The sequence below is a fragment of the Hippocampus guttulatus genome, chromosome 2 (assembly GCF_054856545.1).
Source record: "Hippocampus guttulatus isolate MCC_2025c chromosome 2, RoL_Hgut_1.0, whole genome shotgun sequence".
NCBI classification, from domain to species: domain Eukaryota; kingdom Metazoa; phylum Chordata; class Actinopteri; order Syngnathiformes; family Syngnathidae; genus Hippocampus; species Hippocampus guttulatus.
The window spans coordinates 27277286-27292437 of record NC_141262.1 but is presented as its reverse complement, the minus strand read 5'-3'; the positions used below and the strand labels follow the sequence as shown (position 1 = coordinate 27292437).

Sequence of the window (15152 nt, the reverse complement as noted above, 5' to 3'; positions counted from 1 at the left end):
CTGTCACAAAAGGTTGGGCACCCCTGCTCTACAGGATGCACTTCAGGGGTAAAAAGGATTTAATCATGAATGCTCGTTGTGTATTTGTAGCCAACTTAGTCATTTTGATAGTAAGCTAATATGGCTAATAGCGATACATAAAGCAAGTGTTGCCTTCATTATAAGGCCTAAAACAATGCTTTTAATTTTTTGTCGCTCCAGACCTGTATTTTTGGAGGGTCCAATATGGCTCTTTCAATATTTTGGGTTGCCGACCCCAGTACCAGGTACGACAGGTTTCTTTGCTGCTTCGTAGGAAGAGGCGGCAGAGGTTCTGTCCAAGTCGACAGGGGAGCCTTCCCAGTAACAATTTCGGGCCCCAGTATGGAGGTTGAACAGGTGACTTTGTTTGGGGGGGGGCGCCTTTGCAGGTCAACCTTGACCCTTGACACAAAGTACGCATGGGGATGGCTCTCGTCAGACCCCAGATGGAATATAATATAACAACTGTGGCTCGGTGCTATTGACCTCCAATGCACCGGAGCCGCACGATGATAAAGCACTCCTGCCGCAGGAGGAAAAAAAAAACAAGAAAAAAGGCAGGCCTGTTGTCGGTCATGTTTAATTCAACGGGGGTTGCTCATTAGCATTAATCAAGATGGATGGATGAAGAGGGAAGGAGCTTGACTGCTTAACTGGGGACTGGCATGAGCGTGAGATCAGGAAGATGAACCAAATGCGGAATTTTCACTGGTAGGCCGCTAATATCGAGCCCACGGGAGGGAGAGGAGCGATCATCAAGGACGGTTAAAAAAAATAAAAATAAATAAACAGCATTGAGGAGGCAATTATAGATGACAAGCCATTGAGCTTTCTCATGAAATCAATCCGTGTAAGGGAAGAGCGAAACGAATCCAAGACCAACGGGAGGCCGTAATATTTATAGATGATGCAGACTGTGAAATGAGAGAAGCTTGGGGCCTGGTGGGAGCGAGTTCCGCCGTCATTTTACACCCCGCGCAGTCGGCGCACATTAGCGTTTAATAAAGACTAATTCATCGTCTAAACACAGTTGCGATATTGCTTTTCCGCTGGCGTTGGAAGTGCCCGCCCGCGCAGCAACGGCAGGAACAAGACTGCTCCACGTGTTATCTCTATTACGCAAGTGGGCACTCCACGCGGCTATTGACCCTCTCCAGCTACATGGAGGGAGGGGGATGGGGGGGAACGCAACGGAAAAAAAAAACCGGACAACAGACAAGATGCTCTATCGACGACTGTGTAAAATCTCGATGCAGCTCTAGTCCTTCAAGAAAACAAAAATGTGACAAAAGCGAGGAGTATTCTTCTGCAGTCTGGGAGGGTCTTCCATTTCAAGCAATCAGCCCCCGATGGTGCCCACCACTCTTGAGTGGAAGGCGCCCAGAGGGTGGCGTTGGCGCCCTTTGATTGCGAGCGAAAACAATGTGCCAGAGAACGTCATTGCAAATTCACTTACAACATGAGCCAAAGTCCAGTCATCAATATCGCCAAGTGCTGAATGATTATAATTTGGTTCAGGGTGAAAAGAGTAAAAACATCATGGCGCATAAAGTACTTCCCTTTTGTTTTGTTTTTAAATCGAACCGCAGTCTTTGTCGGGGTGACCTACTTCCTCCCACGTCATGGAACGCACTTAACGCCTCTTGAATTAACTGGCTTGAATCGTTTTTTGTTTTGATTGAGGCTCTGATGAAGTGATCCTTTTGTGGGTCAAGTCAAAAATGAAACGAGAGCACGATGAGCCAACCGGGGGGTTGGGGGTTGGGGGGCTGGCGCTGCGCGAAGCAGCCCCGGCGCAAGACGGCCTGACGGTGAATCGCGGATGGAAAATGCCAACGCGATGACCTTTTTGCGCGCCCTTTTGCAACGGCATGTTTATTTACACTTTTACCTTTGTGTGTAGCACGCTAGCAAGGCCGACATCGCCTTTTTTTCCCTCCAAAGTACGGTAATTAAAAATGCCGAATGACTCAGAGGTTTTGTCCATGACTGTAAGCAGGATTGGTTCCGACCAATGACAGCAGGAGTGGATTTATCCCGTGAGCTGATTGGCAGCGGATCTTCACAGCCCTGCCTAGCACCTCCCCTGTTAACTCTCTGATCAATGTCTCGCCACGCTGTTGTGTTTGCTAAGTGCGCGGCGACAGGCGGGTGATTGGGCTTGTCCAGAAAAAAGCAAGAAGTCTCTCTTCGCCTCCTCCCTCCTCATCAATACCCATTAATTGTCTTATCATAAACACATCGGCTGCGCGGGATTAGCCGGCCAGGAGCTAGCTGTGGAGGCTAACGGCGGCGACACCGTCAGAGCGCACCTTCGACGCCACTAACAAAAGTCTGTTTGTCTCTCTCAGAAGGCGATACTGATAAATGTTCATGACTGTATAAGGTTTTAGAGTTAAAGATTGAAGTAAATACGTGTACTGCTGCAGTCTTTGTCTCAAATATGTAAAGTATAAATAGTGTTTACACATTTTAAACGTGCTGGTACACACCAAAAAATCCTAGGGGAGGGGCACCCCGTCCTTCGAGGTTTTTCAATATCGCGGCAAACATTAACCGCGATAAGTGAGGGAAGACTGTATTTCGGATGACAGCTCCCCTCCCAAATCTTTGCCAAACGAGGGCAGCAGGCGGCCAAGGCTCTCATTATAGCAGCCGTCCAGTGCTGTGCCCAAAGCTTGAATTAACTGCAGCGACGGTCAGCCGGTTGTAATGAGCCACCAAAGGCTCTTTGAAATCGTCTCTTCGTAAGAGTGTCCGAAAACATCTGCCCCCCCACCCAAAAAAAAGAAAATCCCCGAACTGTTGAGACATTACGTTTGCAAAATGTTCATGCTTGCGATTGTAGCTTGCTAACATTTTGACGGGGCAGCACGGCGGACTCCAGCTCAACCACGACGCTAATGAGGACATTCATGTTCAGAAAGTCGAAAGGTAACGATTTGGTGACGACGGTTAATGAACGTATGTTTTACGTTCGTAAATGTATCAAAATTCCTTCTGTCATCTACCTCTGTCTGTTTTTATGAGTTCATTCATGTCACCACTCAACCTTCATCGATGAATGAAAGGTTACGAGCTCACTCACACCAACCGGGCCGTGTGATCCGTCTCCAGAATAGTAAATTAAAATAATTGCTTGACTCCGGCTCAACGTATAAAAACAAATCCGAATGGTCCTGACAAGGATTATTAAATTAAAAACGAGGTCATTAACAATAGCACCAGTTAGATAGAAACGAGAAAGAGCCGTCGTCAAAACGAAGCTCTGAAGGCGGATCCGGATTGGCTTCGTGAAATCAAAGGCGGTTAGGAAGCTAGCCGTGTCTTTCTTGGAATCGACTCGTATAAAAGAACCTCCGTCTCCCCGCGATCCTGCATTACCGCAAGGAGGGGGGGTCACCAAAAAAGGGGGTTCGGATCCGTTAGCAAGGGGAGTCGATGCTGCTTCCCGATTCGGTAACTGAAGCCAAGGAAATGACGAGCCACGCTTTCCGATGGAAGGGGTGACAGGATGCGCGAGGGAGAGCATCGCAAACCAAGAATCCCTCTTTCCTTTTTTTTTTTACGCCGCAATCCCGAACGTGGGCCCCTGAAGCGGGTCGGAATAATGACATACTCAACCTTGGGGAAATGGCGGGCTTGCGTCGTGTCCACGAAGACCAGAGGCGCATCTTGAAAAGGCTTTTCTTTTACATTTATGACCCGAGCCGGCCACTCAAGACGAGAGCCACATCCGATGATAATGTCGAGTCTCGGATATGAGCAGGAATTTGTGCGCCGGGCGGGCCGAGGGGGCTGACTCGGCTTGCTAATGCACGGACAGCTTTTTTCCGAGGATGGCGAATACGGGCTGCGGAGGTACGCTTGATACTTTTGGCCCTCCGTGATCTGGCATGAGGGATTATTTGTGGGATCAGGAGAGTGGAGCGAGGGGGATGGCGGGGGGGTCCATCCAAATGGGCCGGTCGGTAAAAGGACTTTATCTGGAGGGCGTATTGCGCCTCACTTTCTCTTTCCTTGGCGTAGAACAGCAAGGAGGGTTTCACTCTTAAAAGTTGGCCCCGATACTTAATGTTTTTGTGTTTACCAGTAACATTGCAGCCCAAAGGCTTCCATTTAAACAAACGAGAACTTCCTCCTCAGATCGAAAAGAAAGTACAAAAGTACAACAGGGGCGGCGCGACACGCTCTTTGGTAATTAAGAGTGATTGATATTTTTTTTTCCCACAGAAGTGGGGCGGATCTTGTGGTGGAGCACCGTGGACAAATTGCGTCTGACAGCGGAGACAAGCGACTAAACACAGCGTGAAATTCAGAGCGAGAGCCCGGCGAAGCGGCGCCCGGTCCCCAAAGGGGAGCCCGCGATGAGACGACCAATCGCATAAAGTCCCCCGGTAGAGGGGCGATTGAATCCTATGAACTCCGATTTGCTCAACACCTGCCGAAACGGTAAGGGGAGCGTGTCACAAGAGACACAATGCTGGTTTGTTCAAGAAATTGACATTATTTTCCCAAAATATTTTTTAAAAAGTAACGGAAAATGTTCCATTTGTCTAAGTTGCGTTCGGTGGCTCTCAACAAACACATTTGGAGAGAAGACTTGAGAGCCCCTTTTGATGTTCGACCTAAATGGTGCCGTGCTGTCTCTTCCCGTGCTGTTTTGTTGGCTGTTTCCTTACTCGGTTGAAATTTCCGTCCCATTTCCCTGTGGGGAGGCATCACCTTTTCACTCTGAAGTCTCATCTGGGCCAAATACTGACACCCCCCCTACACTATATACATACAGTGGTACCTCTTCATACGAAATTTTGAAGTTATGAAACGCCTCAACAGAAAAATATTGCCTCTTGTTATGAAAGACTTTTCAAGGTACGAAGGGTAAAAATACAGTATGGGCTGCGACTCACAGCTCCGAGTTTCCTGTTCAGCCATTGGCTATTATGAAACATCTTCCTGGCATCCCATTGGCTAAGAGGGACCTCTAACCGTGCGTGTCTATGCGTGTAGATAAATCGATGTGTGTCTATGCGGCGTCCTCGTCATTCGCCCCTGGGACCATGAGGCGCTCCCATAAGTTTTACGGAAATGTGAATCACCCAGAAAAAGTGCGCACCAGTCCGGCGATCGCTCACGACGCTCATGTTTTCCTCAGACATTTTCAAAGGATTGTTGCAAGCCGACAAACGCAAACGTCCTTGGATCAATTCTGAGAGAGAACATGAGCTGAAGAGGGCAAAAAAAAACGAGGACGCAGTTAAAAGTTAATTGACCATCATTTTGAGTCTTTACTCTATTCTTTGTTTTTTACATTATGCACAACTCTCATTTATTGTGCAATCATCGAATTGTAACATGTATTTGTTACACATTTTGATGCATTTTTATGCTTTAGGAAATATTTATGTCTGAATTTTGGAGGTCTTGGAACGAATTAGGGCATTTCCATGGAAAACGCGTCCCTTCTTACAAAATTTTCTAGTTGAGAAATTTCTTCCAGAACCAATTCATTTCATAAGTAGAAGCACCACTGTACTATAAAGTTATTTTGTCTGCTTTTAAGGTCTTTTTATTCCCCATTTCAAAGCTCTTCTAGGTGATCCCGATGCTGCCGACCGCACTCGCTTTCAATTGACGTTCATATCGACGCAAAAGAATGCCAATAACTTGCTGCTTGTAATTTTCCACCCAAAGGGAAATGATACCCGGAGTGGAGTCGCTATTTGTCTGAGCAGATCCGAGGAGGAAATGTTGAGGGCAGATGAGGCCGACTGATCCATCGCGGGAGCGCACGGGAGAGATGCGGAGAAGAGAGAAGTGAAAGTTTCAGAGGCAACTTCGGAGACTCTGATTTGTTCCCTTCATTACTTCCCCGCAATGGCTGCCGCTTTGGATTTAGTCAGCTGGCGGGGGAATAGGAAGGAGACGCTGACTGCGATCTGGATCGGGCTCGACAGGGATGAGATTGGGGAGATGTGGGACTCGATCGGCTCGCTCTGCAGCGGGCCAAGTGTGGGATTGGGGCTTTTTATCCCCCCCTCCCACCACTAATGTGTGGCTAATGGTTTAGGGCACCTGGTCAAAAGGTTGAGGCACTGATATCATGACAACAAAGCCGGGCAGGCGGTACCAAAACCTGGACCATTTCGGAATGATCCGAGCTCTTTTACCACCTGGACAAAGTTTCAGCATCACTCACAAGAATCCAAACATGGAAACACAAAACATGCTCCATTTTCTCAGCGATGAAAACAATAAACGTTAAAGGGACAGGAATCGAAAAGCCGAATTCAGAGCCGCTTTCTTTAAACCCTCCGAGTTTTTTTTGGTTTGGTTTTCCCTTCCTCGAGAGGACGACAAAGGCAAGCGCATCGCCACTTGAAGGTCTTTAGAGTCAGTTCGGACTTGGGTTCGCTTTTTTTCCTCGAGCCGTCGCTGCGGCCCGTCCGAAAGGGGGTTTAAGAAGAATTTACAAGGCGGTTAAAACCGAGGGCTTCCCAGAGCAAAGATGCGTCCGATCGCTCCAACGCGTAGTCCTCGGAGAAACCCTCAGCGGTTAGTGTGTCAGGTGCTTAGATGCCGCTCCAGCCTTTGAGAACCCTTTGAGCTCTGGACGCGCCACGCCGCCGCCTAGCATACGCCGTCGGATCCAATCAAGTTGGCAAATAAGCGAACACCTCGACCGATATGTGCGGGGCGCTCGCGGGGGGTTCGCCGACTCATTTATTCCTCACACGATCCCAACGCTCTCCTCCAAAGATGAAAGGGAATAATGCAGGCGCGTCTGGTGACACGCGCAAATCGTTCGGCAAGCGGGCGAGTCATCTCTTATTGATCCGCCGCCCGGCTCGACTTTCATCTCCCGAGCCGCTCCTGATTGGGATTTGTGTCGGAAGCCGTCGCAGCGGCGGCGACGCGGGTGGGGGGCGACAGAGGCCCGTTTTTGTTTTCTGTCAAATGTCACATGTGGGCCGTCATCCAGAATGGGCCTCGTATGCGTCGGAGGCTAAAGCGAATGATTCTTGATTCCCTTTCAGTTTTTTGTCCGACTCGAGCACCTTCACGTGGTGGTGGGCAGGCGGGAACCTCAGTCCTCAAAGGGTTTCAACGAGCATCGCTTTGCACAGTCCCTTTAACTTTTAGTGACTTTCTCGTGTCTCATCCCCCCCCACCCCCCCATCTTAATTGTCACATTCATCCAACAAAAGACACAGGAATGACACCAAGAGTCTTTTTTTTTTTTTAAAGGGGAAGGTGGGGGTTATGTCAGGTTATTTGGGGGTTAGTTCTCTGAAGAGATGCAGTCCAAATTTTTAGGATCTGCTCACCTGGGCTCGACACCTTGTGAAAAGAAATCCAGATTGCATCACTTTGGAAGACTTTGAACTTGACTCATTGGTTGGATGTGAGTATGGGAGAGGGCGGAGCCCCAGGTCACATGGTTCTGCATCTCTTCCAGAGCGGTGGTTAGCGGTAGATCATTAGTGGAGTTAAAGTGGTTTTATTACCTTTGTCGAGTAGCCACTCGTCAACTACCCGACCGAGGCGGTATGGGATTCTTTGTCTGGCAATAGCCAGGCGCTCATTATCAAAGTTCCCTTTAAGAAATTTGGAGAAAAATTAGGAGAGGTTACAAGTCAATCATAAGACAAAAGGAAAATCTGGAAGTTAAAAGGTGAGAGGTTAGAAAGGGCAACATGGCAAACGTTTAGCATGAAAGTTATGTGCGTTAAAGGTTTTAGTGAGGACAGCAGGAGCGTGAGGATGTTTTGGGGCTTCTCCGTTTGATTGCTTCAATCACATTCTAGTTACCATCTCTTTATATGCTTTTAACTCACGAAGACGTAAGACACTTTTATAAATGATTTAGACAGTTTGCATTTAATCCAAGTGCCCGCTCACAGCGTTCAACCTGTCCCACAATTCAATGCATTTTGCCGTCGCGTAAACACGGACAAGCGATCGTTGAGGCTAGCGGGATAATTGCGCTCAGTGAATTAAAACTGGAAATTCAACAGTTCGGAAATAAAACATCTTTCATGGTTGTTTCAAGGAAGACATTTGGTTAGTTCAACACTTTGCGGACAGACACCCCCCCCCCCCCCCCCCCAGTTCTCAGAATGAACCCGAGCGCTTCTCCCGAGGTGCACGGCAATTAGCGTGTGGCTCTCCTGCGCCACAAACATCTTGTTAGCCCTCGACGCGCTTCAATCAACCTCGGCGTTGCGACAGTCCGCTCCGTTGTCTGCGCCAACCGGGTCAGAGGTCTCATTAGGAGTCGCTGTAAATCACAAAGAATGACTTGAATCTGTGAAATCTGCGTCGTTTTCCTACACGATGAGTATCCCATCCTCTGCAGAAAACTGGTGCGTTACCGCAGTGATCCAAAGTAGGCTGCCTCAACATTCTGCACTACACCCTTCCGGCCCCCAGGGGGCTCTCTACCTTGCCGACTCCACCGGTGCCTGTTTGATTGGGCGCATTGATGTCGCAAGAAAAGTGGAGCCGCTCGCTTGGCAGGATACGAAGTACTGACGATTGTTCACAGGTTGTTGCGGTGTCCTGAGGTTCTCCAAGGTCTGCTCCTGGTTCCCGTTGAGGCGGAAAACTAATTAGGGGTGAATTAATTGCGCCTCCTGTTGGATTCTGTCAAACTGTGAAAAAAAAGTCCCATCTCGGCGCTGTCGAACACTTTTGCAACCAGGTGGCAATTTCCAGCTAAGATCCTCAATGTCACGTACGAACTCGTCACTCATGGCAACTTCCTTGCTTCAGTTTTCAGTTTATAGATATCAATTAGCAACTCCCCCCATCTCCCTTCTGTTGGCCGCCCACTGCAATGGCAGGATTTACCGCCGTGATGGGAGCCATGCTGGGTCCATCGCCCAGCTGCGGGCCCTGGGGGGGGCAGCAAGGGCATGCTGATTGTCTGGCACCTCTGGGAAGCACAAAGCAAGGTGGAGGACAGGGAGGGGACTTTTCCACAACACAGAAATGTCTTCTCTGGGATCAGAAAAAAAAATGTATTTGCGCTTGCCAATAGTGACAGGTGGGAGCTCCAACTCCTAACTGTGTAAACAAATGCAATGGTGGCATGAGATTGCAAATAACACCCCCCCCCATGTAGCGAAATGAAATGCCATCTCATGGCACCATGAAAGAAGCTTTTGAAAACACAAAAATGGTGAATGAAGGACTGGGAATCCAAGATGGCCAAGCAAACATCTTCCTCAGTCTTGCACTTGGATTCACTTTTCATATCCTTTCAGTGATTTCAGATTGTAAACCAACACCCCCCCCCCCCCCCCCAAAAATAAAGATCCCAGTGCGCATCCACGGGTGGGCTCTGGGTTGTATATCATGTCGCGAGGGCAGCCAGGTGTCCTTGCGCAGGACACGCGCATGGGAAATCCATCAAGCAGGGCGGAGATTACATTGTGGGCCATTGGCCGGCGGCCATTCGGCTCTCTCGCTCGCCGCCACGGCAGCCTGCCTCCTTGTCAGGCTCATTGCCTTCTTGATTTTGGTAACTTTGGATGAATTGCTTTCGTCGGCGCTGCAGGAATAGAGCGGAGTCTCCGGCGGCGCTTCACGTCTCCGCGTGGAGGAGTCAAATCATACAAACAAAATGATTCTGGAGCACAGGAAATGTGGCTTTTCAAGGCTGAAAATGGATGAAAAGGTTCCCGGGCGAGGCGCGGCTTTGTACGGTGTAAACACTCCGCCCACTCCAGCGACGCCGGCGCATGGGCTTCGACGCACACGGCTCCTTAACGACGCGCTCATCTTTCATCTGCGCCGCTGCTCTCAAGCCCACGGCAAGTTTGATTTTTTTTTTTCTTCTTCCTTCAACGGGATCCTCGCCACCTTTCATCTTGCCCTCCTCTGGAGGCGTCCTCGCAGCTCTTCTAATTTGACCCCAAGCGATCGTTTCCCGCTCCGTCGAGCTCCCTCCCCGCTCTCGATGCCACCTACCAGCCTCCTCGTCTCCGTCATTCGCGGGCCACGGGCCCGCAATTGGAGGAATCTTTCAAGTGCGCATCAGAACAAGTTGCAGAAAACCAAAATGGCCTTCAGAATTCAGAGCCTCCGCCCAAAATAAAAGCAGGGATCCTTTGAAAGATTTTTTCCACGCATGGTTGAAAAGGGGTTCACCAAGACACCTCTTAACTCATTCAATCCCAGCGTTTTACTGGATTTGGACTGATCTTGCAAGGCTCACAGAATATTTGGTTCTAATGCTCTATAAACATGGACCCTACCAAAATAAAGTTTGGACTCTCTTCTTTCATCTTTTTCCATTCTTCAGTAATCGGCATTACAAAATGGCTAAGTCTCATGGAATTGCCGATTCCTGGGCAAAAAAACGGGGAAAAAGAGCTTTTTGTAAAAGCATGCATTTTGAGCACGTGAGGCACCACTGCCACCTACTGGTCGCTTTTCTTTTACATGATTTACAATGCAAACGGCTTATTCTCAATCACAGATTGCATCAGACCCTCCTCCTCTCTATCACGCAAAAAAAAAAAAAAAAGACTTCGACGTACAAGTACGTCCTTGTGGAATGAAAGAGTTAATGAACTCATCATATATTATTAGTGAGTCCGCTTAAGATTTTGGACAAGCACATGAGTCCTTCCCAAGCTGGGGGTAAAACTTTGCTCCCAGTGACCCAAAAAAAACTTGATCTTGAGTTGTCGGTTTAATATTGTGTCCCTGCAGCCTTTAAAAAAACAAAACAAAAACACAACCTGTTGTTTTTACCATTTAGCTTGCACTCCTGAGTGCTCTTATGTGCCTTTCCAAGACAGGAAGTATATCCTTAGGGTTGCCTGCACCCCCTCCCCCCCTTTTAGAAGGCCAAAAACAGAAGAATGCATTAAAAACAAAAAAAAAAACCTCCAAACAATTAACACGCACTTGCAACATGCAACTTCTTCCCCACAGATCTGGAGACTGAAAAAGCAGCGTGAGATTGCACGAGTAAAGACCGTGTAGCCTTCGCTCGTGGAGGGAGGGCTGACAGCGAGAGTCTGCCTCTGTCACTTTGGCTTCGCAGGAGGTTAAAAAAGAAAAAGAGCTGGTGAAGGAGCCACCAGTGACACCTGACACACTGGATTAACTGGCCGGCTGCTCCTGTGACACTTTTTTTTGCTGCTTTCTGCCCCCCAAAGACACACACACTTTGTCTTTGCCACAGATAAATGCTGACACACATCAAGTCGTGGGGGTCATCAGGAGATGTGTTGCTGCGCCCTTAAAAGTGGTTGACGTGTGGCGGCGACGTTGGCTATCAGCCTCTTTTCTGTCGCTCCAAATCATTGCCTCGGAGCAAGCTTGAAAATATTTGGGATTAAAGTGCAGGTTGCGGTGAGTGGCGGGGGAGGCGGGGTGGGGACAGACCTTGTCAGCGTCTTTCTTGCGAAGGATAACAGAGGAACATCCCCCCCCCCCCCCCCCTCGGGGATCTTGTACGACTCTTAGAAAGCCGTCGAGGCAAAAGGAAACGAATCCCAAAAGTGACTTCTTGAGAGCACAACGTATTCGGCTGGGCTCCGGACTGCCGCGGCATCCCAGCGAGGGAGCCGCCAGCGGGTCAGAAGAGTCCCGGGGGGGGAAAGCGAATTCGCCAGAACTTTTCTTTTGGATGGATGGGAAGAGTCATTCCTCACGGGCGGCATCGTGCACTCAATCTGGCGACACGGACATTTTGATTCGGGCGTTCGGCGAGGACCAAAAAGGACTCCGATCAATCCGGAAGGGGGGTGGGGGGGAATCAAATGGTTGTGCGCTTCTGTTGCCAAAAGCATCGGCGTTGGAGTGTTTTGTTCCACTTTAGAGAATCAAATGATCCGATGTGGGTCACAGGAACTTGTTTCAATCGCTCCCCGTCGCCACACATTTCCTGCCTCTGCGAGGGAGATGAGCCTTCATCCGCCGCTCGTCTTCCTCCGCCCCTTTGCGCCTCGAGCCCCCCGGTGTGAGGTGTTTGCTCCCCAGATGCCGCTTCTCAAGCAACGGCCTGAAAATAGATTGCGGTGTGAATGAGAGGAGCACCGCACCCCTTCCAGCTTTCCTTTTCCTGTTCATTTCCTCGCATCTTCTCGAAGCTTCAGGCGGCCTCCGGATGCGAACACAAGGCTCATCTTGCCAGCCGACGAACGACTAAAAGATCCATTTTTGATCAGCGGAGGAACCCAGAAAGGAGAGATTGACAACAACATGAAAAAAGCTGATGTGGAAGAAAAGGAAGACGTTGGTTGGTGCACTTCCAGCGACATGAGACACTCTCTTGCTAACCAGGATCCTTTGTTGTTGTTGTTGATTTTTTTTTTTTTTGGGCGGGGTGGGGTGGGGGTGGTAGGTCCTAAAAAGCAACCGAAAACCATGAGCTGTCTCCGTCTTCCGTCAGGCCTCGGGGCACTGACGGATCAGCGAGGCTTCGCACTGATGTCAAAAAACAAAGGCTAAAAATGTCGGATCGCTGGAGTGATGGTAAAAATGTCACCTCACAGTCAGGCTACAACAAGTCCAAATCTAGATGACAAATATATGTTCAATATATAAATGGCGGCACGGTGATGCACTGGTGAGCACATTCGCCTCACGGTGCAGAGGTACGGGGTTCGAAACCGGCACCGGCCTTCCTTTGTGGAGTTGGCATGTTCTCTCCGTTCCTGCGTGGGTTTTCTCCGGGTACTCCAGTTTTCCTCCCATATTCCAAAAACACGCCCCTTAGGTTAATGGGACACTCTAAATCGTCCCTGGGTGTGAGCGTGAGCGCAGATGGTTGTGCGCCCTGCGATTGTCCGGCAACCAAACTGCCGAGCAATCTTCCCCTCCTTTTGGATTTGACTCTTGACGGGACAGCGAGCGCCATAGCGCCCACTTTATAGGTAAACGAGACGGGGAACACACGTCTTCCTTTTGAACAACCACGCAAGAGGAGGTAAACACAATTGCGAGAGAAATGCAACCTGCGCCCGGAATAGCCTCGTCGGCGAGGCCTAAATAGAACTGCGCTGCTCGTAGTGACTCATCCAGGCTACGAAATGATCTGCTTTTATCTTTCGGAGCAGGCATGTGCTAGAAGCATTAAGTGCACTCCCCGTGCACGTTTTTTTTGTTGTTTTTTTGCTGATCTACATTCAAAACTGACTTTGGAGAGAGCCGGGAGCTAATGGCAGCGCAATATCGCATCTCACATGGGGGGTAACTTAGGTGGGAGCAGCATAATCAGTTGATTTCTCCCGGTCACTGAAGAAATGGAGTCATAACAATAAAAGGCTCCAAAGAATAAGCTTATTTGTCCACATCCAAGTGGGTGAACTATTGAATTGAAGCGCCAGCATTTCTCTCCCCATTGTGGTACTTGCAAAGGGAAAAAAAATGCTTCCTATTCGCTTGTCATCTTCGATAAGCCCCCCGCATGGAGGATAACGCGCCTACCTGAGGGGAAGCGCTCGATGACGGGCTGGTTGTCCACCTGGAGCGTGGCGTTACCGCCACTGCGCGTGAAGCGCACCACGTGGTACTTGCCGTCGCTCACCATCACCACGCTCTCCTCGATGGCAATGTCGTCCGTTCCCACGTTGAAGATCACGCCGATCCTTCCCCTCTCCTGCGGGCAGAGCACGACGGCGGAGATGTTGACAAGGAGAAAGAATGACGAACAATCGGCAGCCCAAACCAGTGTTTTCCAATGCACATGGGAAATGATCCCGTTTCACGAAAACGGTCCGGTGATTTTGGTTTTGATACTCCGCGCAAGACTGCAGAAATGATATCAATTGTCTGCGAGCTGCGTGAGGCTTCACCACCTTCATATAGAGGGGAAATCGGATTCGCGGCTCGAGTCGGATCCCAAAACTCACAACCCTGCGAAGTCATCAAATTGGATTTGTTGCATCCGCACATCAGCACGATATCCACTTTGAGAGAGCAGAGTGGACTTGTGGGGACCCGGAGTGTGCGTCAGGCGGCTGACCCGCACCCTGTCCCTCGCCATCGACTATTCGCACTTGCGGCTGCCTGCTGCTTTGAATCTGTCGCGGCTGACTGCCTCCTCGACACCTCCCTCACCCACAAACAATCCCATTTTATCCTGGTTTCCTGTCACGAGTCGGACCAAAGGTCAAAGCCATTTACGGAGCCGCGGAAGCGGAACAGCGTCTCAGTTGAACGCGGGGGTGTAAAGATTATGAGCGATATTAGCGCTGTTTTGCACGCGTAAGGTCAAGCCCATCAAGCGATCCGACGCCATCGAATCCATGTCCGTTTGCCGCCTTCGCTATGCTCCCCATTCCAAGGTGAATTATGTGACTGTTGCCCAGGGGAGTTTTTGCCATTATTCACGGCTTATAAGCTATTTTTAAAGAAACAAAAAATAAACCAGCGTGACGTTAACAGTGTCGTAATGAGTAAGTTAATTGAGTAAATAAGCGCAGAGGTTGTGCAGTAAATTAATGGACAGAAACATCACAGTCGGAATTACAGGCCTCCTAATCCCCATTTGCGGCTCAAAGTCTGTACCGGGTATTATTCAGCCAAGGACAAAGTATTCCAAAGACGCAGTGGCAGTTTTCCATGATATGGATCCGCTTAGGAGGTGAGCCGATGCCGGAAACCGCACCAACACATCCAGCGAATTGCCTCGGTGGAAATCTATGACGGCGAGCTGAAGAGCTTCCCAGCCATTCCCCAGTTTAAATAAGACCTGCTGAGCTGGGAAAAGATTCGAGGAATCTTCGAGGAAATTCTGGTCCACCATCCGACGTCTCAGGAGGGCGAAGCAGTGCACCACTAACACTGTGTACAGTGGGGATGGGGCGCTGCTGACTTCGACTCGGGACGTTGTGAACCGGTGGAGAGAAGTACTTCGAAGACCTCCTCAACTCCACCAACACGCCTTCCTTGGAGGAAGCAGAGCCTGGGGACTCTGAGGTGGGCTCTCCTATCTCTGTGGTTGAAGTCACCAATGTGGTTAAAAAGCTCCTCGGTGGCAAGGCCCCAGGGGTGGATGAGATCCGCCCGGAGTTCCTCAAGGCTCTGGATGTTGTGGGGCTGTCCTGGTTGACACGCCTCTGCAACATCGCGTGGTCAACAGGGAGAGTGCCTCTCGATTGGCAGAC

The 15152-nt window shown here is 49.6% G+C and overlaps 1 protein-coding gene across 7 annotated transcripts in view; it reads right to left on the bottom strand.

Moving 5' to 3' along the window:
* The window catches only part of nrxn2b (neurexin 2b), a 282388-nt gene that overhangs the window by 10404 nt on the left and 256832 nt on the right, over positions 1-15152 (bottom strand). For 6 of the 7 annotated variants that reach the window (XM_086105123.1, XM_086105124.1, XM_086105117.1 and 3 more), the window contains 2 exons: positions 13471-13642; positions 7530-7619 (listed from right to left, as the gene is read on the bottom strand). In XM_086105123.1, the coding sequence (XP_085961249.1) occupies positions 7530-7619; positions 13471-13642 (262 nt within the window). The remainder of the gene's footprint in view (positions 1-7529; positions 7620-13470; positions 13643-15152) is intronic. The other variant, XM_086105122.1, reaches the window with a different exon arrangement.